Genomic DNA, 22,170 nt, shown 5'->3' with positions numbered 1-22,170 from the left:
TTCTGTGAAGAGAGAGAAATTCTGTTAACCTTGCTGACGTAAAAGGTGCAGCACTCTCCCTCCCTCAGAGTCGTGACTCACCTGCTCTCTGATCTATTCTCAGAGGGGGGTGGGGGGAGGCTGCAGGGCTCCTGCTGTTGTGCTCAGCACGAGCAGATGACAGCACCGGCAGCTGAGCAACATCAATTCTTGCTGAGATGGGATCTCATTACAAAGACTGTGAAGCAAGGAAGGGTGTAAAGGAAATACAAATGTATAGTAGAGGGGAAAAAAATATACCCAACTCAAACAGAAAAAAAAACCACACACACACACATACGAGAACTTTGGGACATTTTATATAAATAATAATTAAAAAATATTCATTGGAAAAAGAAAAACTAAATAAAGGGAAATCAAAAGTCCCCAACAAGGTTGTGGTTGACCTCAAAGACAGTCAGTCAGTCCGTCATCTCTTCCAGCTTTGTACAGCATGCAGGTTTTATGTTGGTAGTAGTCGTAGTAGAGCATCATCTTGTCACAGATTTAAAAATAGAATTATTCATCACTTTTGCTTTTTCTCTTTAATTACTTTCCCCCGCACACATCACACTGTGTCTTAAAACTGCTATAAGGTTCTGTAAAAAAATGTTGTCAAAAGCCACTTTTACAGAGAATCTTGCAATACCATTGTAAAAAAATGACTCCACGGTGAAGAGAGGCGCAATGATACTGCTACCACAGAGCTTCTGTCCAAATAATGTCCTTCTATATGCCGGCTGTCCCTCTCTGTTACAAGACCAAATCCATTTGCCCACTTCAGTGGAGACATTCCCTTCCTCCATTAGTATGTGCTAGAGATGTAATAAGCAAATAATGAATGATGGGTTTGTGAAGTCCAGTGCAACATTTGCCACCCCCCCGACAGGAAGACAGCATGAAAATGAGAGACCACCGGAGGTGAAGAAGCAAGAGCATCGGAGGAAAGGAAGAGCGCCTCGATCTCAGCGCAAAGAGAACATGTCATGGTGTCCACCTTCCTTTGCCGTCACTTTACAAGACTATAGGCCGGTGGTCCATGGAGGTATGAGGCTCAGCAGGTGCCCGCTGCAGGCAGGGGGAGGACAGGGACAGCACAACCTGACGGAAGAGGACAACACACAGACTAAGATAGGGTTGACGCACATGCCCTTCTCCTATGTGACGCTGTTAACACGGAAGGACTCGTGTTGACACGAGTCAACAATGACACTAGTGTCTTCAGTGTGAGTCAGTAGTGACTTGGAGAGATGCAGCTGTGACACAGCGATCCACTACAAATAGAGTCTCAAAGGTTAGGCAAGAGGAGGAGTTATGGTGTACATTTTAAGATAATAAAATAAAAGAATGCTCATTGAAACAAGTCATCAAACACCTGTCAAAAGTGCATTCTAACAATAGAAAATGAGTGGATCAAGAGGGATCTAACAGAGCACGTCATGGGACACACCTATTTTGATGATTAAAAAAAACCCCTCTATCAATGTTAATCATTTATATATATATGCATTATCATGCATATTATTATGCAATCATACATTAGCAGGTACATAATACAGTATTTTGTCGTTCTTTTGTCATTTTAAACATGTATTTTTTGAGTAATAAGCCACAGCCAACCACGGAACAGTCGTATGTTCAAATGTCATCTTTTTCCTCATGATGGCTGCTAGAAAGCTATAATCTAAACCTCTGTGGATATAGTTGATGGGAAAGTTTGACCGGAGAATATACTGCTGAGTCATAGCACTGCTCGCTCGTTATGCTTGCTGAATGCCACTTATACTCCTCCATCTGCATGATAATCTGTCTCATGTCTATTTATTGTTCTATTAGCCAAGGCTGTTTCTCTCGCTTCTCTTTAAGTAAACCGTCCGTGGCAGCATGAACTCGCAACACCCACTGTCCCTGTCAAGCCCTTTTCATTCAAAGTCAAACACTCACCCGGTGGACTGCTGCCGATAGAAACTGGACAGGAGAGGGAGGGGGCGTCATTGCTGTTTGCAGGTAGAGAGCTTACGGATCTTACTGACTGTGGAGACCCCTTTGCGTGAGGGGTTGGATGAGGATGAGGGCCGACGGTCAGTTTTAGCTCTGCTATTAAGAGACCCTCCCTCTGTCCCGTTCACACAGACCGGCTTGGCCACTGGTGGGCTGTAGTCTGCGAGGCCCAGATCGTGGTCTTCTTCAGCCACTTGACCTAAACGTTAAACACAAATATGGATATGGATAAGTAGACATTAAAAAAGTCTACATTAAAAGAGTGGTTTTCAAAGGGTGAGGTTGGCCACAAGTCATCAAGAGTGGTTGCAGGAGCTTTAGAAGAATAAAAACAGCCAAATTCAATTATGTTAAAAGGTAAAAAGTTAACACTATTAAGACTAAATGGAATGAGCAAAAAAAAAAAAAAAAGCCACAAAATAGGCTGAAGAAACAATTTTTCTGGAAGTAGGAGATGCCCCAGTCATATATTCTGAGGGGACGCTTTGAAAACCCCTGCATTAAACCATAAATAAAACATGTTATCAACACTGCTTTTTGCTAGGCTGCTGTCGTTGGTTCTGGCCATACATTTATGTAACAGGTGTCATAACCATGCACTGTGTGAACAACATTGCTTTGCACACATAGGAGTGAACCCTGGAAAACCATTTACACTTCCAGCAACAGAACCACCTCCACTGGACTATTTCTAGGGCACTCCATTCACATTCTACTGCTCTATTTGGACTTAAGTGGGGCAACACACACTTCTAGATGCCCGGCCAGCATGGACTGCTTCATTTATTATTGCAGGCTGTTGCCTAGTAACTGATATAGGTCATGGAGGGGGAAAAAAAGAAGCCAGAGTCTTCCTTCACTCAACTGAAGATGTGCTGGCCTTGGAAGTAGGGAATACTTGAGGGATGTCCCGATCCGATCACATGATCAATCATGGGGGTTTCAGAGTCTGACATTATCTCCAGACCAAGACTCGGATATTAATGTATAAAGTTAGCCTAAATGCTAATATTGGCATTAATGAACACAAGGGTTACACTGAAATAAACTTGATCAGGACATCCTTAGAATACTTTCAGTGTAACATGCAATTTGACTCTTGAATATGGTTACACGTTTCACAGTTTTTTTTGTCACATTTTCCTGGTTTCAGGTTCCAGGTTCCAGTTCCATCAGTTTCTCAATAGTATTTCAAATGGGGTGGAGTGAAAACATTTCTGTCCTCTGGGGAGGCATGACAGAAAATAATTGAGAACCATCGGCTTGAGGACCAAATACTGTGTCCCCACAAACCTGGCACTGTGAAATCCTGAGTGTATATGATCTCGTCCTCGCCGTCATAAAGCTCGTCATCTTCGTCTTCAGTGTAGCCATGGAGGTCCTCCAGGTATGGCACCACCGTCATGCTGCGCCAAGGGTCCCTGCCTTCGGCACTGGCGGGGATGGGCACGGGGAGCTCAGTCGGAGGGTGTTTCTTACGCACCCAGCTGGCAGAGCAGGAGAATTGGTTCATGAGCAAAAAAAAAAAAAAAATCACTTTTTTTAAAGTGTTTTTTTTTTTTTCAAAAGAATGACAACCGTAGGACTATTACCATATTTTATCAGTTTTCTGGTATTTTCTGTAGCTATTGTGCATGCCTAGCCAGTTTACACACACAAAAAAAAAACTTACTTGTGTTGCCTTATATTTTGTATGGAGAACCTCTTTGCAGGGTCATACTCAAGCATCCCTGAGAACATAGAACATACATAATTTAAACCACATTATGAAAATTTCCTTCTTATACATTCATGAAAGACATCAAGGGTACATATCTTGTCTAGTTATACTGAGAAGCACACATACTGCTTGCATTTAAAGTGGACTACATTCCATCCTTTTCATTCATTCAGTGTATAAAAAGTATCCTCTTTTACACACAAGTCAAAACAGATACTTCAGAAAGGTGACTAGCAGGATACAAGCATGTGTGGTTTCCAAACAGTTATTGGCTGTATCTCAGATGGATTTGAAACTCTTTCAATAAATGTGGGATTTTGTTACGGCAAAAATAGTAACTGGCTGTTTATACAAATCTAAATACCTCCCCGGGTTTGACCTGCAAACAGTGACTGATGTGAACTTTCCACCTTAAGTCGTCAGCGTATGAGCACTGATGATACATTTTTGGCCCTCATGATGTGGGCAGAATCTGGCAATGGCAGAATGTCAACATGATGAGGCAGCGGTGATGTGGTGCGGATACAGACCTAATAATGATGTAATGATCACCCAGCAGTGTTGATCAGAATTCGGACTCTGGGTTTATTTGAGTCAATGTAATTACGGCCGAACTATCGCTCAGGTGATGTGTCATCAAGACACAGACGTCATACACTATGAGGGTTGGAAGCCTGAAGAGATATGACACAATCGTAGCGTGCCAGCTGTAATTTCAACAGTAAGTGTCATTGATTGACACCTCAAATGCAGAATTCAACTCCCCCACATCAATTGTAAGAGCATTTCCATAAAAGGAAAAACCATAGATGGGGGCAAAATACAATTTAACATAATAAAATATACAAATTGATGTCTTGACATTTTCACATCCAAGTCTCGACAGTGTTGTTTTTTTAGATTTACTGGTCAGTTTGCTTTGACACAAAGCCAATACAGGTTCACGTAAAAGACTCTTGACTTCTTTTGTTTTTTTTGGAGGGAAGACTTTGAAGCATTTCACAAGGGAGATGCAGAGCCTGCCAGAGTGTTTAGTATTCAGATGTTGGCTCCAGATCAATAAAAACTACGTCAGCAGCTGAAGGGATTTCTACTGTGCACAGGGAGTGGGGGGGACCTGCAAAGCTGACAAGATTGGTCATGTCAGAGCACCACCTGCTGGACATAATGAGAAACTACATGCAGGCAATCCCCCCACACTGTAAGTGCCGCAAATACAAGTTGTCAGGGATGTTTGTATTGGTGTTAGCAAAATTACGCAAAATGGAGGTAAGCATATCTCTGCAGAGAGGTGATGCATGGGCCAACGAGAAACAAATAGAAAGTGTGTCCACATTTCTGACTGAAGGATTGTGGTGTAGATGATGAGATGATTGCAAGGTCATTTGTAATTGTTTTTAATTCATAATGTCTCACTGGCTAATGCATGGAACCTCATATGAGAGCATACAATTCCAGTTTGTAATCTTTATATTGTTTACACACATCACTTGGAAGGCATGATGTTAAGTACCACAATGACCCAAATATAAAGATGGCAAACAACTCTGAAAATATGTATCTGCTATACAACTGAAATTTACCATTTACTATTTATGTTCAGGGTCTTATATTTGGATCAATAAGGTGTTTGAAAGTTATAGAGTCCAAGACTCACCTCGCAACAGGTCTGAAAGGAGAGGTCCACACTCTTCGGGAATAGTAAATTCCCCTTTTCCAATGTTCTCAAATAGCTTATAGATATTATCCCCCTCGAACGGATAAAGACTTGTAGTAATGTTGTATCTAAATGGAGGGAGACATCAAGGGAATCACTGCTACTGTATTATACCTTTGAATATCATGTCACTATTCCTCCTGCTGTCAGTTCAGAATTTCTGTGGTAAACTTGTAGAACGTTTTCTCAAAAGAGCGTAACAGTGTTTAAGTATAGTACAGCAGGTTGCATATTGTATAATTTTACTCGGTTCAATCATTATAGGATAATGATAAAGCCTGAGACTACTCACAGTGTTACTCCCGCAGACCAAATGTCCACTTTAAACCCTGAAAAGGTGTCCAGCCCGTTGGCAATCTCAGGCGGCTGAAAGGCCGGAGAGCCCTGGCTGGTGCGACACGTGTCATCCTCTGCAAATGGGTGTAGCGCCTGGACACAAAAGTCAGCATACAAGTCCTTCTCTATCCATTTACATTTACTGCATAGCCTCAAAGGATGGTGAGGATCACAGTGCTTTTGTTTGAGCTCACCTCTGCTACTCCCAGGTCAGAGATTTTAAGTGCCCCGTCTGTGGTCAACAGCAGATTGCCTGGTTTAATGTCTTTGTGAACTATTCCCTGGCTGTGCAAATATTCAAGGCCATCTAATAGTTGGCAAAAGTACCTGCGGAAAACAAACACAATGCCAAGATGTGGTCACATTACGCTTCAGCACTGTGATAAGTTGTGATATATGCACACAGTGTATGTGTAGTTATTCTGAAAAGCACAAGCCCAGCAGTCTTGGATCTAAATTTAGGCCTGGGGCTATTGTTGCGGAGAGGACAAGTCTAATAATAAAAGTGAGCTAGAGAAAGAAGGGGGTGAGAAGCAGGAGGTGAAACAACAAGCAGAAAAGACATACCCGTGAGCTTGAAATATAGGAAACCTTTTTTCCGGGACGCTATCCAGCATTTGTTGCATCCCACACACACAATATTCCATCACCATATACGTATGGCATGAGTCAAGGGCATTTGAAACAAATACAATAATAAACCTGCACAATCTAAACAAGAAAAATCCACCTTTACAAAAGTTGGATTAATAATCAAGTGACTGTGGATCACATAATTAAGGGAACAAGGATATATTTTCTGCTTCTCTTCGTTGTACAGAACATCTACCAACTGAATCACATTCTTGTGCTGGAGTCTTCTTAGCAGCTGAATTTCCCTAAAAATGAGACACAAACAAAAAGGAAATTATAACTCAAGGATCCAGAAACACAGCCTGGTATTATTATATGTCATCAACATTATTAGCAAACAAAACATTAGTTAATGTATTGTTTAATCCACAGGGGGAGTTAAATGTTGTGTTTAAGGCCTGTAGGATGAAGCGCTGTTTCTTAACATCTGCATGAATCTATATTGTCCTAAAGCACATGCGTGCGTAGCTACAGTCAGTTCCATAAATATTGAGGCATCAACACAATTCTCATCTTTTTGGCTCTTTTAGGAGTAGCCAAATGCTCTAGAATTCATTTCACATGTGCTACTTGTTCCTATCTGTCGATATGAGCAATATGAAGCGTCACTATCTCTGACTACTTTTACATGCAGTGATATAACCCTATCATAATCGGAATATTAACAACAACTTGGTTGTGCACGGCCATTTAAACACCAATAACCCTTTTGAAAAACCTGATTGTTACCCGTGTTACTCCTTTTCTTAACCTGAATGTTGGGTCATGTATACGGGGATGGGGTATCGATTGCAAGAAATATTGATTTGTGTTCCACGCATGTTCCATTTGAAAGGAATCTTGGGTCTTTGACAGGAAGTATTGAATTTGAAAACATGACAGCATGCAAAAGAGCACATTTTTGGGAGTGGGAGCGGGAATGACGTGCATTACATTATGGTGTTCTCTGTGCATTGCTGTTTAGATCGGCACATCCCGATTGTTTCTGATTCTTCTGGGATGAGACTCAGCGCCTCCAAATCAGAGGCTATGATTCTCAGTCGGAAAAGGATGGAGGGCATGGTCCTGTGCCAGACCCTGGACATGCTGGAGGGATTATGTATCCTCCCAGTGGAGCTGGATGACGTGGCCGGGGACCAGGAAGTCTGGGATTAACTATTGAGACTGCTGCCCCCGCGACCCAGGCCCGAATAAGTGGAGAAGAATGGAATGGAATGGCTGTAGTTATAGCACATATTGTTTAATTTCAAATCAATTGTGGTGGTGTTCAGAGTAAAACAGATAAAAATTGTGTTGATGTCCCAGTATTTATGGACCTGACCATATCCTACAAACAAAGGCGTGGCATGCCTGAAAGTGTTGTCATGGAAACAAGACCAGCATTGCTTAATCAACGGCTCAAGAAAATTTCCATAGCGATGCTGTACAAGCAGTTAAGTGTGAAGACAACAGTGAGGTGATGGGTGGGTTGGGGAGGGGGCTTAATAAGATCCTCACAAATGACAGGCGCCAACAGTTCTGTTTTTAAGGCCTCCACCGTATTAGACAGAGTGATGTAGTGTACGTGTGTGGAAAAAAAAAATACTAAAAACATGCCATCTTGAAGATTATCTCCCGCTGTGTGAACTCATGCAAGTGTTCCCTGATGCTTCCTCTATTATTAGCACGGGCTCTAGGAATATTTAATGATGTATGGTGTGATTAAATCCTGATAGTGTGCAGGATATTATAACCCAGAAATGCTGAATCCCAGAGAAAAGCGGGAGATAATTTGTGCCATCAGAGGTTTTAGGTCAGAAATAAGTGACGCAGGTGCTATGCCTTTACACTGTGGGCGGACATTATCATCATCATAAAGTTATGCTGGTCATATTAGATGAACAGTGAGCAACAATTTGTAACTTTCCACATTGAAGTCACACATTATTCCTTTCCAGAAGCTGAACTCTAGTAAGTAAAAGGTAAATAGTTCCCTGTGAGTGCAACAGCTGCTCTGCCTGGCTGTTGCTGTGGTTCAAGCCCTGGCATCAAACCGATCATAATCTCAGTTGTACCATGTCAGACTCATGTCCATGGAACCGAGCAGTACGTATAATACGTACAGAATGGGGAATTATTTCGAGTTCAGATACATGCCTCAATATTAGCTGCAATTGCAGAGACTTCTGGGAGGTTGTACAATTCAGAATGTGAGGAAAAACATGCTTCTAAAGTCGGAGTGTAAAACTTAAAACGCATGTAAGGCCTTGACAAATCTAGAAAGTGCTGAGCTAAGCGATCCTCAAAGCATTAATTTGTTATTTCTTCACCTTTTTGGCAACACAAATTTGAAAACAGGACCATTTTTAATGATGTGATGAGTGACGCACGGTGGATTTGTGGTGAGGATATGGGCATCTACCTGTCCCACATTCCGAATGTCATGTTAATTGGCAACTCAAAACTGTCCATAGGTAAGAGTGTGAGTGAGTTAGTCTACAGTGTATGCAAGGAGGGTGTCCTTTTCTGCAAAGTTAAGGCAGTGTGTATAACTTCATTGTACACTTGCGTGACAAAGTGCATTTGCATTAGTCTATTTTGTTCAGGTTAAGACTGAGTGTATTGTTTTTATGTGTTAATATCAACAACACTTGTGTGACAAGTCCTGTGATAAGTTTCACCCTGAACTAGATATTTATATTCCCATTTTGTGTGCAGCCATGTTCCGTACACAGCATTGTGATATGAGAAACATCTGTCATAAACATAATAGACGTGGCCAAAAAATTGTTAAGGTACCACTCACTTTTTCACATTGGCTTCTCCATTGGGAATCCTCCTAAGCTTCTTCTTTTTCAATATCTTGACAGCCCGGCGACAGAGGGTTTCAGAGTCCAGCATCTCTTTCACTTTGCCATATGATCCCTCCCCTAGCAGATCGCCCATCAAGTACTTTCCTATCAACTTTGCCCTCTTCCTCCGTGGCTGATAAATCACCTCGGTAGAGTCGATGCGGTGAATGAACGTGTCCATCTCCATCAGTTCGTTTTCATTCAAGTAGTTAAGGTGGTGTATCTCCCCCGTACTCATGACTGAGCCACGGATTGAGCCTCCCTGTAAAAACTAGCCTTGGGTTGGAGCGTAATCCACTGTTCCTAGCTGGAAAATTAGTCCACAAGATGTAACGGATAAATTTTAAAATACTGAAAATGGGAGCAGGGCGAATCAGGCTGGGGTGGGGGTCAGTCCGGGCTTGTAAACATTAAGGTTCTTATTAGTCAAAAGCTGCACACAGAGGTAAAAATGTGTGCACTGACAAAAAATATATTCTCTCCTCACTTTGGTATTAATTTAACACCATTTAAGTAGAGGCAAGCTGCCCTGGTTCAAGGCCACGCAGCACAGCATTTCTGTCAAGGATCCATGCTGCATGGCATAGTCTGCCTGGGGACACATAAGCGTGTACGCCTGGACCGGGTCCAAACACGCTTCCACTGCCAGTTTCCTGCAGCACCGTCAGCCAGGCTTCTGCAGTCAGACGGAGCCTTCCAAAAAGAGTTATCCTGGCTTCAAGTGTCCTCCATGCCACTGTGGTTCAAGCTACCTGAAAGGAAGGGTCATTTAAACATTAATGAAAACACACACATGGTCCTACACTACGGTGTTATCATAACATCAGTGGGTATGTTACAGGGGTTCTGAAACATATCATTTAACCCATAGTCATAACAGTAATAATGCAAATGGCTTGATTTGTTTTTCAATATGCTTAACAAGTTATATGAACAACATCAAATGTTTACACTAATACAATTGGAAAAGTCAAAAATGGAGTTGGAAGAAGCAGGGTCTATTTTATAATTGGAACCCCCCTTCATGCCCTACCAATTACTGATCATCTGTTCATTTCCGGTGTTAAAATATTAACATGTAACATGTGATTCTAATAGTATAAAAATATATTTAAAAATACCCAAAATGCTATTATTTACAATCAAAAACACCATCAACAAAACACAAATTAAAGCTGCAAAACAAAAAAGAAAAAAGCAGCATCTAGCTCACTGTTGTCTCTTTACAGAAGATTTGCATTAAAAAAAAAACTTCCAAGCACCTCAGCTGATCCTGTTTCCCTTTTCTGATGATTCAACATGAGTAAAACTATGTTTAGAACTACAAATAACCTTGAGTCTTGGTTTCCTAATTTAATTTTGGCCATCACTTCAGCAAAATAAAATAATGTTAAGATTTTATCTCGGCCAGGGCCTCTCAATGTCTAGACAGTGTAATAATTATGATACGGCCGGACTAGACTAGTCATTTTTGAGAAAATAAGTCACCAAGATGGTTTGGAATGTTACCAAATTTTGTGTAAAAAGTCGGCAAGTTGGCAACACTGGTGAAACGTGTTTAACCTTCTCCTCCTGCTCCATGTGGACACAAGAGATGCCATCACACATCTTCGCCAATGACATTCGCCTTCAGCAGGAAAAAAAGACAAGGCAAAAACTAATGGTCTTCCCTATTGGCTCATAACAACACCAGCCAACTCCTGTAGTTTCTTTCAAAGAGTTAGAGCTGATTCCTTCACGATAGACAAATCACTACTTTAGAGAGCCAAACAGTGATCAAAGAAACAAAACAATGAAAGAACTAAAGTGTTAGAAAAAATACATTAAAATAAAATACACAAAAAATTGCCAATAATTTAAAAAACGAATTAATAAATACATAAAGACTGCCAAACAATGCATGAATGATATGGACTAATATACTTATTTAATAATGATAATCAAAAGAATAAAAGGCTTATTTAGCAGTCAATCTGAGACGCATGTATGATGCATTAACAATGACTGTACGCTTAAATACTACCTGGCTAACGTAGCACATCTTACTTGAATGAACTAGCTTGGCGTGCACCACTTCTGATAACACCGCTGCCCCTTCCAATAGATGAGTAAAAAAAGCCCAAACTTTTTAAGCAAATACAGTCATATGAAGTGCGAAACGCAACTATAAATTTGGGATGGGTGAAACGTCGTCACACACTGTGAAGCTAGTTGTGACACCTAGCTAGCAATTAGGTGGCATTACAAACCAAGATCCTTTACCGGTGATATGGTGGTGGTGAGGGGGAGGGGGTCCTACGTAGAACCGTGGAGTGTGGAAACTTGTTCAAAAAACCAAAAGAAGCAAAACAAAACAAAGCAGCAAACGGAGAATGCATCCAGATAAATCCAGCTAACGCAAGCTAACCAGAGTTGCGCTCAGGTCTCACTATAAAACCGCTAGCTAGCTAGCTCATCGCAAACTCCTCTAGTATGAAAACTCACCTTAATCCGGTTAAATTTTTGCTCTGTCGCTGGTTTTACTTGCTTCTCATATGTTAGTCTTCAGTGTAACAAAAGTCGATGTAGACCCAAGCTGCATATCAATTAAAATGTTCGGACTCTTCGTATATTACTGCTGCCACTCAGGTTGTCGCCATCTTGGTTGCTTGCTACACCCCCCACCCCCTGAATCTCTCGCTGTCAGTCCACACATTACTGCGTCAAATCAAAGTTTGGCCGCAAAGTGGAAGACCGACCGAGAGACACATCATTTAGAAAAATAAATTAAGCATATAATCGCTTAAACATATTCACTATCGGATTCTTATGATAGCCCAGTGACGTGCGGTCATTGAACGCCTCATGTGTATCACTTGCCAAATGAGCTGATTTACTTGATCAGTCTTTTATTTTTAACCGATTCACAAATATGTTGGAAGTTATTATAAAATTAGTGTTTCTCCCTAAGCAATTTGGATCAAACACATAATTTGGGGAATGTTATTCAATTTGATGGTTATGAGCACACCCAAATGCATATTATTTCACCTTGCTTTTGTTGGCCTTGCAATAAGTAGCCTCTTATTGTTGCCCTAGCCAATTCTGGAGTGACTTTTGCTTGGCTGCGATTTCAAGAGTTATAATTATCCAGAGTGAGCCCCCCTCGAGGAATGGCAAAGTGAAGGTCTGATTTCACTTATCTGTCACCTTCCTTCACTACTGGCTCCTCCAGAGCGGAGTGTCTCTCCCTTTCAATCTCATAAATTTATATAGTTTATTATAGTGAACATGCATGGATAAATACCTGTAAACACGGAAACGAACTAAACCAAACAAGATTACTCTTACTCCCCACTTGACGAGGCAAGTCAAAATACTTTTTTGTTCCGACACATGGCAGATAACTCTGGATTGCGGTAATCTTGCCAATATTGGGACATTTTATTTCTAAGCATGAAAAAGTGGTAATTGGCAATAGAAAATGAAAGGAATGGCTTTGAAATTTCACTGAACACTGAAATAATGTGGGTCACAAGGTAATGTACAACAGGTTTTAATTATTTCAGGTGGTATTTATATCCAAATGTAACAACACAAGCAATTTTGTGATTGTGTTAATGAGATAGTTGAGATTTCCAAAACCATACTGACAGGTGAATCTAGCAGGTATTCAGGCTTTACCTTCTGCTCTCACACACGCACACACACACACACACTTAAATTGTCAATATTGCTACTGTGCAATAAAGTAAACATTTTCCTTTGTGTCAGTAATATGGCCTCCGTGGATTATTCTGTGAAAAAAATAAAAATTTGATTAAACAATCATTAATCATATGATGTATACTATATATTAAAAAAAAAAGAATCAGGGGCTTACCAGAGGGTTGGGCCTAAAGCGGTATGCGAGCATCATCCTCTTCCTGAAAGCGTCATACTCGTCATCACTTTTTGTCAGGTCAGCCGGGCGGTCGACTCCAAGTCCTGCACCATTCATGGCTGTAGTTCCCCTAAGATGCGTCACAGATACACTCAGTCAGTTTTAAAGAGCCGGCAATATAGAATATGACTACAAGTGGGCCTAAGCTTACATACGAGTTCCGTTCCTGGACTGTGATGCAAGTAAAGTTTACCTCTTAAGTCACTCACACAGTGCATAGATCACATAAAGGACATGCAATACAGTAATAAAACACAAAATACAATAATGAAATAAATCACTTAGAAAAATTAAAAGCTAGAGCTGTAAACTTTGTATATCAATGATACTACTACTACACTGCTATATTGATACAGTGACCCAGAAGTCATGTATTGTGTAAAAATATGGCTGTGTGTCGGGAGGACAATTTAGTTGGCTGATGTTTTGTCATGGTAGTGGCCGACGGTAATCTGTTTTGTTTTTGCAATAAAAGAAACTGTGGCTCGACCACCTCGTCAGCATTCTTACAACATAAAAGGTAGACATTACAATATTATCTTTAGCCTAAATGATGGTCATGACAGTCAAGAGATTGACTATAACATAGTGCATTGTTCCACGGTGCACTGCAATTTAACTACATCTCCAACTAATCCAAACAAAAATTATGTTTTTAATTAATTTATGGGAGTGTGTGCGTGACTACAAACCCCCCTCAAAAGGAACGCTATAAACCGCGTATCACCTACACAGGAAAATTTACAAAATGTGAGGTAGCGGTTTATTGTAATGCATGCAAATATACGTTGTTTTAATGGTCACTTAAATCACAAAGAGAAAACTACATTTAGGAGAGTGGATGTTCATATTTTGCCATAAAAGTTGCTCAACAAACCAACCAGGTTCCAATCATAATGTCAGCTCAATCTATGAGGAAGGAAGGAAATAATGAGGTCAAATGTAAGGAAAAAGAGACAATTATTGGCCCATGTTGAGATTTCAAGCACTGTAAAATTGAAATGTATGCAGACAGCATTGGAAAACAATTTGAGGAATACACACTTGTTGACCGGAGCCTTGATGCCCTGTCCCTCACTTCCAAGGCCCTCCCCTTCTTTCCACCCCATCTTCATCAGCATACGGAAACCAAGATTCTCCACAGTCAACTTAAACTCTTTGTATTCCGAGTAATCTGGGTCCCGCCCTTCCTGCAAGGGGATAGTACCATTCATAGGGCAGTTACTCTACAGTGTCAATCAAAACTGAGCATTATTATCTTATCTTTCTTTATGTTATTCAATCAATGTAATACTAAAATGGTCAGAAAAACAATGCTCTCGCTAAACAATGCAAAGCTTAGTCCTAGAGCTGACCTTGAGTGCCTTAAAAGTCTCCATAAACTTCTCTAGCTCCTCAGGTGGCAGGAAGTCTCCGATGAAGTGTTTCCCCTTGCCCATGTCTGTCAAAGACTCTGCCCATTCTGAGAGAATCAGGTAACACAATCAATGGCTTGTAATTACATTTCATAAGTAATATTGATTACAGCTGCTTATCAGCTCAGTCGTACCCCGTGTCTTTTCCATTTCCATTTTTCGGAGACGATGTTCCCAGGTGCCTGCCTGCTGGTCCACCTCTTCATCACTGTCGTACTCGTGCTGGTGGTCTCTGATGGCCTTTTCCCACATGACCTGCATCTCGGCCATTGCTCGCTTGTGCTTCATGATCATGTCATACATCTCTTGCATCTACCAGGATGGAAAACACAGCTCTTGTTACAAACTTACACTAGACGGCCATTGGTTTCTCTAACTCAGTTCCTTGACAAGGCACATCATCATTTTTGATGATGATGGGCCCCCCGCCCCCCGAGTACGATCAACTATGTACCTCTTGTTGCTCTTTTAGCTGTTTCTTCTGCTCTTCGGATAGTTCCGTCACACCAACGAGACCCAAAGGTTTCCCCTTCTTATAACCAAGACCTTGCAGATCTTGAGCTAAAAAATGACAAAACACAACATCATAGGATGTTACAAATTCCTCCTATGGATTAGATAACACTTGGGAAAATATGATGGCATTATGGAGTCGTTATCGCACAAAAGTGACCATGGGTATACCACTCACATTTCAGCAAGCATTTTAGCATTATATTTTTTCAAGGGACGATATTATAGTAACAAAGCACAAATGCATTTAAGAGTAGTCAGTGTATGCTTTGTATAGCAGTATAGACTTACTATCCACAAAAATGAGTCAATAACACAGGTATTGTTTTCTTAGCTGGCAAGTGAGTACACCTCTCTGTCCTGGTGGGTCGGTAGTAAAAATGAAATTAGTAGATTGCAAATATTGTCATATCGTTTTTATATTTCTTCATTGCACTTGTTGAAAGTAATGTTAAAATCTTGTCATCATTCTCGTACATCCAATATTGTATATCTTATGTGTCTTGTGACATTCGTAGCATTAATAAATTGAATATTTTCATAATTGTTGTTCTTCTGAATATGGTTTTTAGCATTATTAGAGCATCATGTAGAGGGGATACATTAAATATCACCCATATAGCTACCTTTACCTTTGTATTCCCCAATATTGTAGATAAAATGGAAGAAAATAACGCATATTAGACATACTGTAAATAAGATGTTTGTAGTTCCTTGTTTTTTTTTTCTGGACAGCGTACTTACTGTGTTGTAACGGCAGCGTTAAATGTCTTTCACTCGTATTACCCAATGCAGTAGAAACAGTAAGAGTAAGCCATTTAAGATGTAAATAAAACTCCTGCTTGTGTGTTATCTAGGGGACCTTTCTAGCGAGCGGACAGACAGGAAGCGATGTTGGTCAAAGGGTCAGGGTTGAATTTTAGCTGGTTGTGGGTCATGGCCCCACTAGTAGCCTGTGTTATTATGATTACTATGTTATTATTATTGTGCCTATTGTGATATACAGTAATTTAAAACAAATTACTTTAGTTCAATTAGCCATTTTTTCCACTTCAAAATTTGTACATTTAGGCCAAGAATACACATTGTTTAAATATATATATATATATATATATATATATATAAACAAATTAGAGTGAGGGCGCAATGTAGCTAGGGGTGACTGTACTGTAATAAAAGTGATTGCTGAAATATGAGGGGTGTACTCACTTTCTTTTAGATACTGTATAAATACTTAGAAATGCAGCATCAGTAAGTACCAGAGAGAGACGGCATATTGGGGTCTGGAACGCTAACATCTTGAGGGACAACAATGGTAGGAACGGGTAGCTCCACTTTGTCGTCCTCAGCCCCCCATCTACTCTTCCTCTTCCGTTTGACTGGCGGGGTGTTAGCCACCTGACTAGGACTGGGTTGAGATGCTAGGTTCAACGGAGGGGGAATTTGTGCTCGTGGAGGAGGAGGAGCCAGTCGTTGCAGCTCTGTCCGAGACTCTGCTGCTGGAGGTGAAAAGGTCTGGGAGGCTGCAGCACCATACTCTCGTAGCTTTTGCTTGTAGTAATGGTAGGCTGGGTTTTGGCAATCAAATAAAAAGCTAGAGGGAGAAAAAGCCTTGTGAGCAAAAAAAAAACCCTCAAATGAATACTTATCAAAGTGACTTTATAGAACCTCACCTGAAGGTAGGGTTGTCCCGGTTGCGCTCGATAGCGATGCTTTCCACCTCAGGGCCACCCTCAGCCACAAACTTGGCAAGCTCCTCGGCCACTTGCTGGGTTTCTGCGTCCACTGGGGGGGAGACTTTAAGCAGTCTATCAGTACTGGGGCTCAAATGACACTACTACTGTACCATACTCAACTGGCATCATACATCACCAGTCTAGAGCTAATGGGGGATAAAAAGAGGGAGGAGGAGCAACGAGGACAGCACTGATGAATGAGACACATTTACTGCAACAGTGAAAAACTAATACGTTATATTGAATTGACACTTTGCTTTTTACACTACCAGTAAAAAATACTGGACACGCTTTGTTATTCAACAACATGAAAAATGTCTCCAAACTTTTGACTGGCAGTGTACATCTGTTTATCTTTTGACATCCTTATAATTGTGCAATTAAGTGGTGTATATAATATATGTGGTGCAATTGACTATAAACTGGTTTATCTAGAATTAATACTTAAGACTAGTACTCAGACCTCAATGTATGAACTAAAGACAAATATTATACATACAAATCATACAAACTAAGTCAAAAAGAAAGCTAATACCTATTGACCCAAATATAAGAGTATTTTCACGAGTTGTATGGTATTCTGTGTCTAGAGATGCACGCAAACCACAAGTCACAGGTTTTCTACCTGCCACTCACACACACTACATAATGGTGGCCAATAAGGCAGAGTCATGAAATTACTGTCAAGCAATTAAGAGAATTAAATTAATAAAATACAGTGAATCAGGTATTAGGGGAGTCAAAGAGACACTCAGTTCACATGACGAGACTATACATGAGATGAGGTCTACGAGAACAAGATGAGACAAAATTATTTTTAAGAAAAGTACAATGGAAAAATATTAGGACTGTCAAAAATAATACGTTTATGCCAGTAATGTGCATTTCTGTGCATTATTATAACATAAAACAAGTAAATATGAGTTAGCTAACAATGCACATCATTGGGACCTACGTCATATTTTGACTGCGAAGCCCTCTAAAAAAAATGTCAAGGTTTTATGGTTTAATAGACATGCTGTGATCATGCATTAACAAGTACATTTATGACAAAATACTTGGAGTATCTTCATTCATTCATTCATTTTCTACCGCTTTTCCTCACGAGGGTGGCGGGGGTTGCTGGAGCCTATCCCAGCCGTCTTCGGGCGAGAGGCGGGGTACACCCTGGACTGGTCGCCAGCCAATCACAGGGCACATATAGACAAACAACCATTCACACTCACATTCATACCTATGGACAATTTAGAGTGGCCAATTAACCTAGCATGTTTTTGTAATGTGGGAGGAAACCGGAGTACCCGGAGAAAACCCACACATGCACGGGGAGAACATGCAAACTCCACACAGAGATGGCCGCGGGTGGAATTGAACCCTGGTCTCCTAGCTGTGAGGTCTGTGCGCTAACCACTAGACCGCCGTCTTGCCGTATTTTGATTATTTAAAACACTATTGAAACTTCTTTCCTAGGAGCATTGATTTGGCCCAAGAGCTTATGTTGCTTCCGTCAACAACGACGTCCGCTTTCACTGGGATGGCTGTATCTTCCAGTACAAGACTTGTACTCCAGTCCTCAGGTAAAAAGCATCTTATTGAGATTTTGTAGCGAAATTGATAGCTAGGTATCCACAGTGTGTTCTGTCTGTGAGTGATAGCGAGACTAGCCGCTAGCAAGGCGCTGTCTTATTCCGCCAGATACATATACCAGTAGTTTTTCGTGTTAGCTGCTAAAATAACAATATCACTGTAACACGGTTAAATATACGAGTCGGTTATGTTAATACAAATATATTTCAGCGTCTTTGGTAGTGAATGAACTAATTATCGTCCTAGGCCTTGTGCTCACAAGACTTTTTTTCTGAACAAGAAATCTTCTCATCTTATAATTTCTCGAGATCTTGTGCCACCCCTATTATGTATGGTTTCACTGCTATTTAAAATGTGACTTAAAAAGAAAAAAAATTTTACTTTTTTTGTTGGGCCTTAAAAAAAGAGGGGTTGTCTTATATTTGGGTCAATGCGGTATAATCAACAAACTTAATTATGGAGTTACATGGTAATCTGTTATTTAATTCAGTGATATTGCAACTGACAATATAGTTGTATTTGGTGTAGCCTAATGTGAAATAAATTGCTATGATGAAGAAAGAAAAGGTGGCTTCCAGAAGACACCATCTTACCATTAACTGATGCGTTCTCCTTTTTGAGTTCTGCAACTCTCTTTTTGTAGTAGAGATACTCCATACTGCTTGTATCATATAAAAATCTAAAAGGGTTGAAAATGGAGGAGATTATAATGATTTACAACTTCAACAAACCTGGAAGAAGACACAAAAATGCCCTTGAGACTTACGAGAAAACAGGATTTTCCTTGTAGTCCTCCTTGGCCCTCTTCTCCAGCTCAGGTCCCCCCTCTGCCACAAAAGAGGCCATCTTGTCGATAATGAGTCTGGTGTCTGAGTCCACTGGGGGAGAGACTTTAAGCAGCCTATCAGTACATTTACTCTGAGGTCAGCCTATGACAAAATTCCAGTCATATGCCAAGTGAGCCCTTGGAGCAGGCAGGGGATGCACTGAAATATCCGAGCCAGGCCTTGATTTACCTTTCATGTTTAAGAACTGGGAGAGATCAGTCTCTTCCTCATCATCATCATCATCAGGGGAGCAAAACACACTTGGCCTCTGGCTGATGACTGGACTCTTCTTCGACTGGGAATAACTCTTAAACTGACTGAGCATGCTGCCCACCCCAGCAGATCGCTTTCCGGCAAAAATGCTTTTTCTTTGTGGGGTGTTTCCTATTGGGGATGATGTTGATGATGATAGACTTTTGGCATCATTAGGGGAACCTTCAGAAAACATCCATTAAAAGGGAAAAAAGGGACACAGTGTCAGTATTTTGCTATTAAGTATTTATCATGTTACAATTAGGGTTGGGCGATAATTGTTGTATACCAGTACAGATTCTTTGAACAATAAGAAAATGACTTATCGGTAAAAATGATCATTTCAAACAGAAAAAAGCAAGAGTTGAGTTGGTGACTCAAAAAAATGTTCCATAATCAATAAAATAAATTAGTCGCCACCATAAATGTACTATTTTTGACAGCCCTACTCCACTGAATGTAATTATAATGTCAATAACGTGACACATGCCAAGGGCCAGATCGCCCAACCCTAATCACAATGCTGACATTTCTTATTCTTGACGTATGGAAATGACAACTGCATAATAACTAAAAATAAAACATGAAATTGAAACAGTGTGTTAATTAATTAAGCACAGGATGAATGGAGGTTAGGGTACTGACCAGAAGTGCTGTTGGATTTTTGCTTCTGCATCGTCATGAACTGCTGTAAAAAGCTTCCATCATTTGCGAATTTGTTGGAGGTGGCATCGAGCATTGCAGGAGAGCTGAAATTGTTGAAATCATTACTGAAGCTGATAAACAATGCAAGTCTTCATGTCTAGCAATAGACTAGTATGTCATTACCTTGAAGGAAGAGATTTGTTTGGGATTTGTGCATTCATTTTGGCTTGCAGTGCCAATTTGGCCTCAATTTCCTTTTTCTTCTCAGCGATCAGTTGCTCTTGGTGGAGAATATTCAAGTTCATCTTCTGTTTATGTGGCTGTGCATTCTTATTTTTCCATCCTCCCCTCCCTAAAAGATAGAGAGAGGTGTCCTTGTTAATTGCTTACAAATGTTCAAACTTGGCCAAAGTGTATGGCCTACTCAAGTTAAATTTTGTGTGATATTTTAACATTTCTGGTGATGAATAACGAAAGCTTGAGCTAGTTAGATCATGATTAAAGTTCATGTCATGATTCGAGTCTCCACTTTCATTGCCAGTTGGTGAAAACAACTACTTTCATTCCTATGTTTGATAAATGGACCGAAAGCAAAAGGAAGGGATTCCCTGATATCATGTAATGACCTAAAATCGGATATTCCTATATTGCAGATTTGCAAATTTCCATAAATCTGGGAACAAAACTGCAAACTACTAACCGTTCAAACTCCTCCCCTCAGGTAAGTCCGACAGAGCTCTGGTCACCAAAACAAGCAGGCACAGAGACAGTTTCTTCCCCAGGCCAGGGGTCAGCAACCTTTAGCATCTTAATTTGTTTATTATATTTTATTTGGAGAACATATTTTTTTATGAAAGATTATTTCATGTATTCTGTCTCTGTGAATGCCTTTCCCCTCCTTTCCATCTCATGTGCAGCCCAGTGTTGCTAACTTCTCTCAATAAATCTGGCGACTTTCCATAACCTCTTGGTAACTTATTATCCCTTTTGCAAATCTTAATCTTAGTTTTTAATTATTTATCTATGTTGTTAGTGTATTTTGTATACATGTACACTGAGAGCTAATTCAACCGGAATTAGATTCCTTGTTTGTATAAACATACTTGGCCAATAAAGCTGATTCTGGAATACAAATCAGACTCACACAAGTATACGTTGGTCTTGTTATGAACCGTAAGCAAACTGCGTTATTCATGTTTAATTGAATCTTGAATTTTCTTACATTACCATTGAGCTAAAGTCAACGCCATGGTTGCATGCTAGTGAGGCTAGTAAACAGCCCTTTTACGGCTACAAGATGCTAGCTTGCACCAAAAAGCTAACATGAATTCTTCACTCAAACTACGGTCAAAGATGGAGCACTTCGCCGGAGAATAGTATGACTGTACCTGCATCGCTAGATTCCATTATCGTAGCAGGAAATAAATAATATTTAACACGGACACCAATCCAATGTGGTGTCGATGCAACTGCGATTACTTTGGTAATTAGGAAGCTGGGAGGTACCAAAAATAAACAAGACTGCAGCTTCCGGTATGGACTTTTCAGTTTAAAAGAATTCCTATTGTACATGTGTACAGTATACTATGGAAGCCCCCATAGTATACTGTAATGTAATGTATACCGTATTACATTTTATTTGCTGCATATCACCCATTAAGACGATATGAATAGAATGCTTTTAATTTGGGGGACAATCGGAAGTATATGTTTACTGTATTTTATAAGAATAATGCTGTATTGGTGAGACTGAATTAGTTGCTGACTGATGATTTGTGGGTCATTAATAATAATAATAATACAATAATTATTAAAATAACAACAGACATATCCGTGATTAGCTACGTTGTTTTGCCCTGGAACACGCTTACAACTCTTCCAGTATTGTATATTTTGTTTTTTCTTTACTCATTTCTATGTTTATCCTCACGTATTTTGATTAGTATATTGTAAGAGTTAAAAAATAAATTATCCCTGCTTTATGGATGCGTACTTGCAAACCTGTTCTTGTAGTCTC

At 40.2% G+C, this 22,170-nt stretch overlaps 2 protein-coding genes across 3 annotated transcripts; both read right to left on the bottom strand.

Moving 5' to 3' along the window:
• Positions 1–322: 322 nt before the first annotated feature.
• stk11 (serine/threonine kinase 11) lies at positions 323–12,001 on the bottom strand. 2 transcript variants are annotated; one of them, XM_058066525.1, is made up of 11 exons: positions 11,741–12,001; positions 9,211–10,008; positions 6,587–6,670; positions 6,360–6,449; positions 5,987–6,119; positions 5,749–5,885; positions 5,397–5,524; positions 3,692–3,749; positions 3,313–3,506; positions 1,963–2,218; positions 323–1,119 (listed from the first exon to the last, which is right to left on the bottom strand). In XM_058066525.1, the coding sequence occupies exons 2-10, from the start codon at positions 9,492–9,494 to the stop codon at positions 2,010–2,012; spliced, it is 1,317 nt and encodes a 438-aa protein (XP_057922508.1). In that variant the 5' UTR covers positions 9,495–10,008; positions 11,741–12,001; the 3' UTR covers positions 323–1,119; positions 1,963–2,009. The 2 variants fall into 2 exon arrangements, with proteins under 2 accessions (XP_057922508.1, XP_057922509.1); XM_058066526.1 differs by having other exon boundaries at positions 9,211–10,004.
• A 774-nt stretch (positions 12,002–12,775) lies between these two features.
• On the bottom strand, positions 12,776–21,660 carry sugp1 (SURP and G patch domain containing 1). Its single transcript, XM_058066524.1, has 14 exons — positions 21,542–21,660; positions 20,337–20,505; positions 20,154–20,257; positions 19,446–19,691; positions 19,196–19,319; positions 19,023–19,108; positions 16,780–16,903; positions 16,366–16,700; positions 15,048–15,154; positions 14,728–14,905; positions 14,534–14,640; positions 14,223–14,368; positions 13,119–13,248; positions 12,776–13,032 (listed from the first exon to the last, which is right to left on the bottom strand). Exons 1-14 carry the CDS (start codon positions 21,558–21,560, stop codon positions 13,006–13,008), a joined length of 1,902 nt encoding a protein of 633 aa, XP_057922507.1. The 5' UTR covers positions 21,561–21,660; the 3' UTR covers positions 12,776–13,005.
• Between the last annotated feature and the right edge of the window lie 510 nt (positions 21,661–22,170).

Source organism: Doryrhamphus excisus, chromosome 3 (assembly GCF_030265055.1).
Source record: "Doryrhamphus excisus isolate RoL2022-K1 chromosome 3, RoL_Dexc_1.0, whole genome shotgun sequence".
Lineage (NCBI taxonomy): Eukaryota > Metazoa > Chordata > Actinopteri > Syngnathiformes > Syngnathidae > Doryrhamphus > Doryrhamphus excisus.
This window is presented reverse-complemented; position numbering and strand designations above follow the sequence as displayed.